Source organism: Rhinolophus ferrumequinum, chromosome 20 (assembly GCF_004115265.2).
Source record: "Rhinolophus ferrumequinum isolate MPI-CBG mRhiFer1 chromosome 20, mRhiFer1_v1.p, whole genome shotgun sequence".
NCBI lineage: Eukaryota > Metazoa > Chordata > Mammalia > Chiroptera > Rhinolophidae > Rhinolophus > Rhinolophus ferrumequinum.
The window spans coordinates 7,908,391-7,920,452 of NC_046303.1; the positions used below are offsets into that span (position 1 = coordinate 7,908,391).

A 12,062-nucleotide genomic window follows, 5' to 3' on the forward strand; every position below is an offset into this window, starting at 1 on the left:
TGTGTGTGTTTCAGTTTTAGTTTTAGTTTTGCTTTGTTTTGCAAGAATGAAAGGGGAAGGGCCTCCTAACCAGCAGATCTCGAGGCTCCTGAAGTTCACGGCCGCCGCTGACTTCTGCGGGCAAGCACATCACTGCCCGTTGCTGCCACCGTTGCAACTTGGGTTTTTCCTCTTCCTGCAGCTTTTAGCTCAAAACAACTGCCCAGCAGGGACACCCTGTAGCTCTTTCCAGAACCTCTCTCGGGGTTCTGCAGCAGTGACGAATCCGTCTGTGTTTGCGCGTGTCTTTATTTCCTTCGTGCTTATTGAAAAGTTTGTCTGCGACCTTGGTGTGTGAGTGGCAGAGGACGGCATCGAAGGGGAGGGACACTGATTGACGGCGGCCCCCACTTCAGCATCCACTCAGCAGCTTCTGTAGCCCGGCTGGTCTCTCATGGCACAGAGCTCCAGGATGAAGTCCCTCTGGAAAGTCCTTCGGGTGGCTTCTCTCTTCGTTCTCCTGCCCTTTCACACCTCAGCTTCGCCAGCCCACGATGACCGACCTGGCACCAGACACGCCAATGGCCACGTCTGTGTAGGTATGTAAATATTTTCCACATTTTTTATATAACAACGTGTTCATATACTTTGCTTGCACAGAAAATCACCTGTTTAATGAATCAATAGCTGTAAGATTCCAAGTGCCAGTAACGTCACTGACATAGAAAAATTTTGAGTCTTAGAGTCAGCATTCACATTGCAAGCACGTGTTTGTGCATAGATGTACTCCATACAGTTGCTAGTTTAAATTAGTCACAAAAGACTTCCACCTCATTGGTGATTGGAATGTGTTTTCCCGTTGGGAGGCAACTCTAAAAGTCTGAAATGCTCACCCCTTTTCAGAAGGACAGTAGGCAGTGTCACACCGTGGAAAAAAGATGGACTTTGAACGCAGACAGACACACCTGAGTTTGACTCGCTGTCCCCCCACCCCACTGCTTCATCCCTTACTGTCTGGGAAACCTTGTGCAAGTGACTTACCCCTCCCATGACTCTAGGTTCTTACTAATGAAATGGGACTAGTAATACCCACCCCACAGGGGTGCTATGAGAATCAAAGCCATGCACATGAATTTATGGTATTTGCACACACTAAGGATTCAACAATCTCAGTTTCCTTCTTTCTCTCAGGGAATTCAGAGCTGGCAACAATAGGATAGTCACCTGGGAACACTGAACACTGAACAACTCCTTCACTTATCTTTTAACGTATTTTATTTCCATGTAGTTGTTTTTTTTTGTTGTTGTTGTTGTTTTTGTTTGTTTTTGGGGGTTTTTTGCGGGTATTTTTGAAGAGGAGTAAAAGTAGGGTAAGACCTTTGATATTCATGTTGTACCTAGAGCTTCCAGAACAGTGGCGGGCATTTCAATGGTTCAGTCCATGGAGCTACGGAGCTCCTCAGAACTCCTTGATGAGCAATTATTCAGTGAGCTACTCAGAAAAAGAACCCAAAGTGCAAGTATGGACTCCATATGTACAAATGGAAACTCTAGATGTGTCTAGATACTTATGAATTCTGACACTTATGAATTATTTCTGGAGACAGTGCAGAAAAATATCTAAATCTGTCCTATTTCCTGAAAAAACATGACCTCGGGTCATTATATATGTAATTCCAGTCTCCTTCTACACTGAAACCTTCAGACCCAGATTCCCTGCAAATCTATTCCCCACAGGCCTGGAAGCAGAGGTCTGTGGCCCCCTTGGAACCATGCCCGGGGGTTCATTCTCACCCACTGTTTGCTGTTGTCAAATAATTATTTACCCCCATTACATTTTCTCAAAACAAAACCCTAAAGCCTGTCAAATGGAAATACACTTGATGAAGGCTTACGTGAAGTAAGTTCTACTTCTAGGATGGTTACAAGTTAAATGTTTAGATTTCGGCAGGTTGCCTGAGACATTGGGCATCCATCGCTACAAAGCAGACATGAGACACACTTTCCCTTCCCTGCCCCATTCCCAACAAGGCAGAGAGAATGCAAAGGAGGCGTTGAGGGGATTCTCTGGTTGTGTATTGATGCATAACAAATTTTATAATAACCATTTCGTTATATCACAATCTTGTGGGTCAAGAATTTTTCAGAGCCTGGCTAGTGATTCTTCTGCTCCACGTAGGATTGACTGAGGTCACTAGATGGTATTCAGATGGCAAACTGATGGGTCTGGAATGATCCAAGACGGCCTCACTCACATGTTTGGCACATTGTTGAAGGGAGATGATAGAAGGTTGGCTCAGCTGGAAACGTCTGTCAGAGCTTTTACACTTGGCCTCTTCAGCGGGGCAGCCTCAGGATGGCAGGACTTCTTACACGGCAGCTCACGCATTCCAGAGAGAGAGTCCCAAAAGTCAGGGACTAGAAACTGCCAGTCTCTCAAGGATGGGGTCTGGAAATTGGCACAGCATCACTTCCTCCATCTTCTATTGGTCAAAGCAGTCACAGGTCCCTCCGTTCAGACTCAAGGGGAGCTGACATTGATGCCTGCTTTTGATGGTGAGTGCAGGGCCTCTGTGGTTGGCCACACATCTTGGTTGGCCACACAAGTTCACTTTGGCTGCCCATACAAATACTCCATGGCCCAAGAGCTCAGAGAGTCTGCTGCTGATTAGGTTTGATGATGATTTGGCACCCGTTTGCGTGCCAGCTCACAGCTTCTGGCTCACTCTGCCTGTATGACTTATCCCCTGTTGTCATAACAAGAAAGTTGGGTGCAAAAGGAGTTCTCAGTGTCATCAACACTTACTGAGCACTGGTTATGTGCCGAGCCAGCTGCTGCGGGCGGTCCAACTTGGTGTCTTATTGTTGGAAGGTGGGTCCTTGGGGAAACAGACTCAGAAATTTGTGTATAGGGGAGTTTACTGAGGACTGCTCTTGAGGAAGACGGGGAATGAAGGCAGCAGGAGTGGGCAGGAGAAGGCAGGCTGTGCTACAGCCACGAAAAAAAGCTTCAGCCAATCCCATGGAAAGCTCTACAGCTGAAATGGCTCCTTAGAGTTGTCCTGATGTGGGTCCAGGCCTTGGAACCCCCACATTGAACAGTCACTGGGTATAAAGTGAACGCTAGGGGGAGCACTCCCTTTGGTGGAGGCAATGCCTGGAGAGGGACCCCTATTTGAGCCTCAGCACCAACACATCCTGTGTGCATATGCCCCATATTGTTTGTCTATTTATTAATGATGGCCGTTTGTTTACACCTCTTAGCTATCATGAATTATTCTGCTGTGAACAATGATGTATAAGCATTTGCATGGACATGTGCTTTCGCTTCTCTTGAGTATATACCTAGGAATGGAACTTCTGGATCATGTGATAACTCCATGTTGAACATTTTAAGGAACTGCCAAACTGTTCTCTAGAGCAGTTATTATCCATCTACCTTGTTAGCATCCATCTTTTTCATTATAGTATCCTAGTAGATATGGAGCGATACCTCATTGTAGTTTTGATTTGCATTTCCCCAAATATTGACCAAATATTTGAAGAAATGTCTATTCAAGTCCTTTGCCCATCTTGGGTTGTCTTTTTATTGCTGAATTGTAAAAGAAGGAACTTTTACAATTCAGCATAAAATCTTGATGGTATTCTTGGAAGTGCAAAAGTTTTACATATGTATGAAGTCCAGTTTATCCATTTTTTTCTTTTGTCTCTTATGATTTTTGTGTCATATCTAAATCCTGTATTTTTAAAAATTGTTGCCACTATTGTCTTGCTATTGTTTTATGCCCATTCTCTTATCTTGTTTCTTAGACATTGAGTCACTAACCACCGTTTTGGTCAGCAGCGTATAAGTTCTAGGATTGCAAGGAACAGGAATAAACTTGAACTAGACTAAGCATAAAAAATAAAAAAAATAAAAGAAAACAGTAAGCTTTCTTATGAGAATCCCAGAAATTAATTTTAGGACCACAAGGCAGAAAAACACAATCAAATCCTAACAAATAAGCCAAGAGCCAAAAAATAATGGCTGCCAGGGACTTAGGGAGTTGTCTCTTCTGACTTCCATCTCTGTCCTTACAGATAAGCTGGTTTTACTGCTCCAGGCCCTTTGGCCAACAACTATAGGCTCCCAGCATCCAGAGTTCACATGTAATAGTTCACCCCACACAGAGATGGACTCTCCTTCCAATTGCCAATCCAACCTCCCAGGAGAGAGAATCTGGGCTCAGTCTTTAGGCCACTGAATAAGAAGCAGCTGGGAGTGAGGAGACCTCAGAATAGAGATGTGGCTTCCAGGGTCATGGGGGGAGGGGACGGCTCTCCAAGAAGTGGGGGACGAGTGTTGTGACTGGAGAGACACCCCAAAAGGGGCCACCGCAGAAGTCACTGAGTGATGGAGTCAACATCCCCCTCATACACAGCCCAGCTCCGGTCCCAAGGGCAGCCTTTGCAGTGGGAACAGAGTGTGGGCCTATAGGACATGGTCTTGAACTTCCTTCAAAATCAGAACTAAGCTCTGCAAAGCCCCAGGGGCCTCTTGTTCAATTTACTGTAATTTGTTGGCACTGAACTATGCATCCCATGTGATCACTAAGTAAACACGGGTTCTATTGTGCTTGAACAGCAGTGCCTCTTTCTACCACCTTTTAAATGTTACAGAATCAATAATGAGCCATGTTTATTTTTGCAAAACATCATTTTCTTTACATGGATGATTTAGGGAAAAAGTAATTCTTATGTTTCTAAGTCATTGACATTTAAATTAATTCACTGAGCTATAGGCTGTTTTTTTTAAAGCACTATTTAGTGCTCAGGAAACCTTTCAAAAGATTAAAAAGAAAAAAACACGTTTCCCCCCCTCATTCCTGTTTGGTTAAATATATAAGATGCCTTCAGAGTCACTGGAAGTAGACTTTTCATTGAAATATGAATTCAGGGAGAGGACTTGTCAGCATAAATTTCTCACTGTGAAAGAAATGTTTCATCAAATATTTTTTACGTGGATGAGAGTAAGTATGAATCACTACAGTATTTAGATTTCTTTGGATACATATAGAAGATTAATGTATTATTTCTATTGCAATATTTACGATCTGCCTAAAATTATACCATTTGCAACTATTTAAGTTGATATCCATTAATAATACTTTAACTTCCATTAAAATGTGGAAGGGGTACATAGTTTTTCAAATTTCTTTTAGGGGGGGCAGAGGAAAACGTGTGAAAACCCTTGGTCTACATTCTAGACCACGGCATGAAGCCTGTGCTCTGAAGTCTGACCTGCAAGGCTCTTCACCATCTGCCACTTCCTACCTCTCTCACTCTTCCTTTCCTATGGTTCCTGGGCTCTAGCCTCGGCCAACTCTTCTTTCTCACCTGCAAGTCTTTAAAAAAATGCTACTGATCTCTTCCTAAAGGCCTTTCCTGCCTTTTTCTGTTAAATGATGTCCTCCTATTCCTTAACACTCAGCTCCTCCTGGAAACTGTCACTGGTTACCCAAGACAGAATTCGTTTCTTCCTTCTCTGTGCTCTCAAAGCACCAACAGGTCCCTCTACCATTTACAGGTTGCAATGACTAGATTGTTTTTCCAGTCACCAGTTTTCCCTGCTGTTCTGTGACTTCCCTTATTCACCTTTGTATCCTCAAACTTCTAAGCACATAGTAGGTGCTAATAAGTATGTGTTAAATGAATAACAGGATGGAACGGCTACCGGTTTCTTCACTTCCATTTCTTTATTTTTCATTTTTTTATTATTTCTAAACCAGCCAAAGCCAACGGCCCTGCATCTCTCAACACAGTTTGCTAATTTACTCTCACTCCCCTTACTTGGCCTCCGCTCACCCCGGAATGCCCTCCTCCCGATTCTTACTGGTAATTACCCAACACAGTGCCTCTCTTATTGCCCATGTTCTGGGGAGAGTTGGCCGTTTGGAACTCACTGAGCATTTTCTCATAAAAATGACGTTCCAGGTGGTTGTTAGGTTAAGCCACAGAGCCTAATCTTTCCAAATGGAGTGAAAATATTTGCAGTAACAAGAACAAAATCAACCATCGAAAAGCAAAAACATTGTTGATGTTACAACATGTTTTTTGCAAGGATAAGTTTCTGAGTTCCTATTTTAAAAAGAGTTTATGGAGAATATGTGGCTGCCCTAAGGTGGCTTCAGCAAATGAGAGAAAAACGAGCACTCGTTAAATGCCTACTCCGTGCCAAAAGAAAGGGTACATGTACAACATTGCTACCTGGGCTGTGTGCTACCATCTCTGGCTCAGCAACCAATATCTTAGAGGAACAGGGTTGGCAGGAGGATAATTTTAGGTGATGATTTTCATACCTTTGTTTTTTATTTCCTTTTCACCAACATAGGCAAGGCTTGGGATAATGGTTGTTGATTAGAATTACAAAATATAAAACCACATCCTCTGCTCCCACCCAACCAGGGAAATCTGAGGGGAACGAATTTAGGTGCCTGTGGAGAGGCAATGGGGAGGGTAGCTTGAGGGGACATACTTGACAAACTCATGCTGTTCCAGTTGAGAGGCAGGACCCAGATCCAGGCGTGACATGGCTCCAGAACCTGTGCTACGCCTCCCCAAGGACCAAAGCAGAAACAAAGGAGTCAGCTTTGATTCTCACTTGCCTTCACACTTCTTCTCATCGACTCATTTATAAATCCTATCGGGTAACCCTCCACAGCAGATCCCAAATCTGTCCATTTTCCTCCATCCCCACCGCCACTTATTTCTCTATCCAATCCACCACCATCCCTCTCCAGGACCAAAATCGTCTCTTAATTCATCTCTCTGCTCCCACCTTTGCCCCCTAAGATTTTTCCTCCCATGACACGATGTTTTAAAGACACAGATCAGATTGAAGCAGCCCCCTCCACAAAGCCACCCATGAATTCCCATTGCTCTCAGGACAAATCCCTACGTCTTTTGTCATCTACAAAGCCCACAGACCTGGACTCTGTTTGTCCCTGAGCCTCGTCTCCTGCCGTGGGGTTCTGGCTCCAGGCTCACTGCCATCGAGTGGGTACCAGATTCCTGTCCCTACCAAGCCTGCCCCAGCTCCTCTTCACTCTGCTTCCTCCTTGCCAGTTTGTCAGGCACTTTTTTGTGTGTTCTTCTGAGAAGCCTTCTCTATCAACTTGGTGAAGAAGGTTTATACCACCCTGATCCTCATTACCCTCTGTTACTTAGTTCCTCCTGTTCCTTTTCCTCATAGCACCTAAAATTATTTATAATTGTACATTTGTCTACTTGTTGATGAACACCTTTGCCTACTCTGTAAGAGGGCAGGAATCGTACCAGTTTGTCCTTGGCATGTGCTCAGAGCCCAGCACAGTGCTGGCATCTAGAAGGGACTCACTCAATACATGCTGTGTTCCACCCCAGATCCCATGCTTACGAGCTACACGCTTGGCCAGGCACCTAGCCTCTTAGAGCCTCCGTTTGCTGGTCTGCAAAATGAGAGCAATAATTTTTACACCTTTGTGAAGTTTGAATAAGATGATAATGTCTGCAAAGCACTTTGAAAACTGCTGGGCACACTCCAGCTATGTGATGAATTGCTTAGGCTCCTGCTTAGGGTCAAAAAGGAAGTGTAGTCGCACGGACCCTGGCTCTTGCAACTGCCGGGTGCTTTCAAGGCTTTTCAATGAAGTGTGGACTTCAGACAAATGGCAGATCTAATGGACTTCTCTCTGCAGTTGGCTGCATTTCCAGCCCGCACAGATAGGATTATAATTAGAGTTTTAAGAGTTCTGTTTCATTTCCAAAGGATTCCGTGCAGTCTATCTGAGGTGTGTGTCCAGAAGCAGATCCTTGTGGCAAGTGTTTTTATTCGGGCCCATTTGCTTCTTTTGCTACAATATCAGGAGTGTCTGTTTCTATTATACTCATTAATTTCAGGTGCCAGGTGAGAAGAGATTTTCCATATGTGAGATTTCAGATGGTGACCACTGAGCAAAAAGCATAGCTCTTACGCACTGTCATCACTTCCTAAATGACAGTAGTTTGGACAATCTCACTGTAGCAGAGCCAAACCTTTATTAGCAGCCAGAGAATAGTCTGTAATGGGGGAAATTAAATAAATAAATCCTATGGGGTCATCCTCCACAATAGACCCCAAATCTGCTCATTGTCTTCTATCCATGCGTCTCTCTAAGGGAAAACATTCTTTAGCTTGTTAAGACAGTGAAGCTTCTTCTTAAAAACTACAGCTAAGTCCATTTCTTCATTCTTGCTGCTGAAGGACTCAGTACCATCAACCCTAAATGAACAACCCACTTGGAAGTGGAGTCGAGCCCACTGGAAACAGGCGGAGAGCAGAACACAAGGGAGCAGAACACAAATCAAAGCTGAGCCCAACCTGAGCGCTTCCATAGTTCACACTCCATTACCTGCTTTTGTGCAGGGTCCCTTTGATCATAATTCTTCACTAGGCAGAGTGATAAGAATGACGACAGCGCCAAGATTCACCCAATCTTCAGAGACAGCTGACTCTTTTTTCTTTTCGCTCCTTTTTATTTTTCGAATGATCTCCAGTTTTAGCCAGCATTGCTCAGGAGCCAGGAAAGTCAGAAGAGCCCTTGATGGGAGCCCTCTGAGTGAAAGAAAAGCCTACATCTGTGAGTACAAAGCACAGGTTGGTCCTGAGCAGTGCAACGCTCTTTGCAGTCATCCTTCCAAGCCGTGGGTGAAAACAAATACATAACATGCGCTGGAGTTGTATTTTCAGGGAAAGGAAATCGTGTGCAAGGTTTGTGATCACTGGTGCCCCTGAGAATCGAGGCTCCTTGAGGAAAATTCCAAGAAGAGTTCCCTGATGCTTCATGTTCATCGTATACTCCTGTTACACTGAACCAACTGTGGATTTGCAATTCTTACACCTCACCAAGTCCGTTACACCACGGATTATAAGAAGTTGTTATTTTAGGTACCAATGAGAAAGAAAATTTGCTCCTAATTAAATTGTGGAAAATGTGGCGATAGATACCATATTCTTACCATATTCTTGTTTGTCTCCTGGGAACACCTTTGCTGCCAGTTGCTCTGCCAAAGTTACATCTCACCTAACATTTGACTGGTGTTTGGTATTTACCATCCACTTTGCATAAATTTGTGAACTGTATTGTGAGCTCCCTATGGAGAGGGACCATATTCTGTTCATCTGGCATCCATCAAAGTCTAGCACAGTTTCTTGCCTAGGACAAATTCTCAGGAACTCTGGGTTGAAAGCATGCGTTCTTTGTTAAAGCCAGTCTTGGAAGACTCCTCTGATGTCCGGGCAACATATCTGTCTGTGCCTTTTGCCTCAATGAGAGGGAAAAGACACCCACTAGCAGGATTCTCCTAGCAATGCATCAAGCCTTCTATTGGTTTTTTTCCGCATGCATGTCTCCATAAAGAGGTGGCCCCGTTCTCCCCAGGAATAGAGATAGTTTCCCAGGACTGTTATCTCTCACTCATCCATTCAGTGAATGGGTGCCGAGCTCCTGTACCCAGTGTGACGCTAAAACCCTGGGGTGGATGAATAAGTCATTGACTTTGCCCTCCAGGAGGGTGATGTCTGGGGGAAGAGAAGGTCAGAGTACAGTTAATACCAGTGCTATGTAATGAGTATGAAGCTCTGGGGCACTGGAGAGGGGGAGGCCATGAATTCTGATTGGGGGAAAGGTGAGGTATCACTGGAGTTTGCGGAAGACCGTGAATGACCAGGCAAAGGAAGGGAGTGGCAAAAACAGCACACAGTGGACAGGTTGTTCGCAGAGCGAGTTTACAATGAATGCCAGAGAACTTGGATCTCAGCAAAAGGACAGTATTCCTTTTACTGAACTTTCAGCAAAAGGACGTTTTGAAAGTGATGATCTTCGAAAAGGTTTTTCTTGTGTGAAAAATGAACTTTTGCCCAGCCATCCTCTTGAATTCTCAGAAAAAAATTTCCAGCTCAACCAAGATAAAATGAATTTTTCCACACCGAGAAACATACAGGGTCTGCTTGCTCCACTAAAGTTGCAAATGGAATTCAAGGCAGTACAGCAAGTTAAGCATCTTCCATTTCTTCCAAGTTCAAACCTTTCGCTGGATATTTTGAGAGGTAATGATGAGACTATTGGATTTGGTGATATTCTTAATGACTCGTCACAAAGTGGACTAATGGGAGAACCGCACTTGATGGTGGAATATAAACTCGGTTTACTGTAATGGAGTGTGCTGTCCATGAAAACAGAAGGGCTACATTTTGTTTATAGTCCTCTTTTTACTATAATTTTATGTACACAACATTAAAAGTACTGACACATGAGAAATGTTGCCTAAATAATATCTGATCACTTGAAATCATTTGGTCTTGGTTTAGAGCCATGCGACAGTTGAAAACACTAGAGATGATTTTAAAACTCCTGATTTATATTAAAACAATAGCCTATGTCTTTAAGAAATCATTGTGAATGAATATTATAAAACTATCCTCAGATTCCAGTTCAGAATTTTCTGGGTAGTTCATAAATTTAATTTTGAATATAAAAATTATCAGTATTTGAGTCTCTAGTCTTCACAGTAAAAAAAAAAAAAAAAAAAAAAAAAACAGCACACAGTGAAAATCAGAGCCTTTGTGGCAGGGTAGGGGGCAGGGTGGGCTCAAATGAGCTCACCACAGAGTACGGGACTCTTCTGAGTGGAGTAATGTTTGCTTATCACTGGTCTCTCCAATATTTGTTGTCTCAAAGATTAGTCACTTAGGGGGGAAGCTGAGGCATCACAAGAATCCACAATTCCCTTTGAGTGTTGCTTCGTCACTTTATGTGAACAAGAAAATGCCATCAAGTCTATATTCACACCAAGATGCTCCCTGACCTTATTCATGTGAAAATATTTATCTCGCCTCACAACATGACTAGAACTATTCAGGGTGCACCCTGAATGCTCCTATTCTACCTCAGTCACTTAAATCACCCAGGGCATTTGTCATTTGCTTCTGTCCTTTGAAGGTGCATGTTGAAAAATGTTCTGATCATTGAAAACTGCATTCAGCCAGGTCTGAAGGAATGTTTTTTCCACCATTTTTAAGAAGGCGTGTAAAATCAGAAAAGCCACAGGCTAGGTTTCAGGCACAAGTCACAGTGGACTCTGCTCACTTGGTGTCTGCACCAGGTCTCTGCGCCAGGACTGAACATTTATGTTCAAATCCCCACCAGTCCACTCCGGGGGTCTAACGCCGCAACTCATCGATAAGACGCTACATAAACTGCTCGCTGTGCAAGATCTCAACCCAGCCCCCACCGGGTTCCTCTTTGACCCCAAGCGGCATGGGGGACTATTTGCTACTGAATCTGTGATTTGGTTCAAGAGAGGGCACTAGTTGTCTCACACCAGAATGAGAAAGGGAGCCACGTCCTGTAAGGAGACTCAAACAAAGAGTAAGCACTGTTGTCTGTGACAGGGCTGAGCCAGGACACAACAGCAGGTGCATCCATTAGCCCTCTCCACCAGCAACCAAAAACTAAAATGTCACTCAGGTGGCTCTCCCTCACGTCGGCAAACACCTCTTGTCTCCCTACTCCAAACCTTGTGCCAGGCTCTCTAATTTAGATAGTAAGACCCCATTCCTGCCCTCAAGGAATTTATGGTGTAACTCTAAACTCTTAAAAATGAAGTTCCAGAAGGGTAGGTAACGTGTTCAAAGTCATACCATTATAAGGGACTGAGCCAGTACTGGAACCCAAGTTTGTTTTGTTGTGTTTTTATTTCAAAGCCTCCCCCTTTTCAACTATACCGCATTGCATCCCATCACACTGCAATATAATTATTTATAATTTTTTTTTCAATTGCATTTAACATTTATTTAACTCCACTTAACAGCTGATTAGCAAAGACATAAATCAGGCTGCAAAAGTATATTATAAATGTTGAAAATATTCACATATATTAAATATATTTTATGTATTTAAAATAAAAGTGAAATTGGGTTATCACTGGCTGATTGAGTAATGTTTATCTTTCTTACGTCGTTCTATATTTTTTAGATTTTTCTAAAATGAGATTGAATTGCATCTATGTTTTTAAAAAATTATTTT

General features: G+C 43.3%; 2 protein-coding genes across 2 annotated transcripts in view; both read left to right on the plus strand.

The window, feature by feature from the left end:
• The first annotated feature begins 408 nt into the window (after nucleotides 1-408).
• AOAH (acyloxyacyl hydrolase) overlaps nucleotides 409-12,062 on the plus strand; it is a 140,270-nt gene continuing 128,616 nt past the window's right edge. Inside the window, exon 1 of the mRNA XM_033088018.1 lies at nucleotides 409-578. Within this exon, the coding sequence (XP_032943909.1) occupies nucleotides 434-578 (145 nt within the window). The 5' untranslated portion in view covers nucleotides 409-433. The remainder of the gene's footprint in view (nucleotides 579-12,062) is intronic.
• LOC117012104 (proteasome maturation protein-like) lies at nucleotides 443-10,191 on the plus strand. Its single transcript, XM_033088017.1, has 2 exons — nucleotides 443-578; nucleotides 8,240-10,191. Exon 2 carries the CDS (start codon nucleotides 9,769-9,771, stop codon nucleotides 10,189-10,191), a length of 423 nt encoding a protein of 140 aa, XP_032943908.1. The 5' UTR covers nucleotides 443-578; nucleotides 8,240-9,768.

What these genes read in the sequence shown, in the direction of transcription:
- LOC117012104 (XM_033088017.1), top strand. Translation starts at nt 9,769, where the DNA reads ATGAATGCCAGAGAACTTGGATCTCAGCAAAAGGACAGTATTCCTTTT.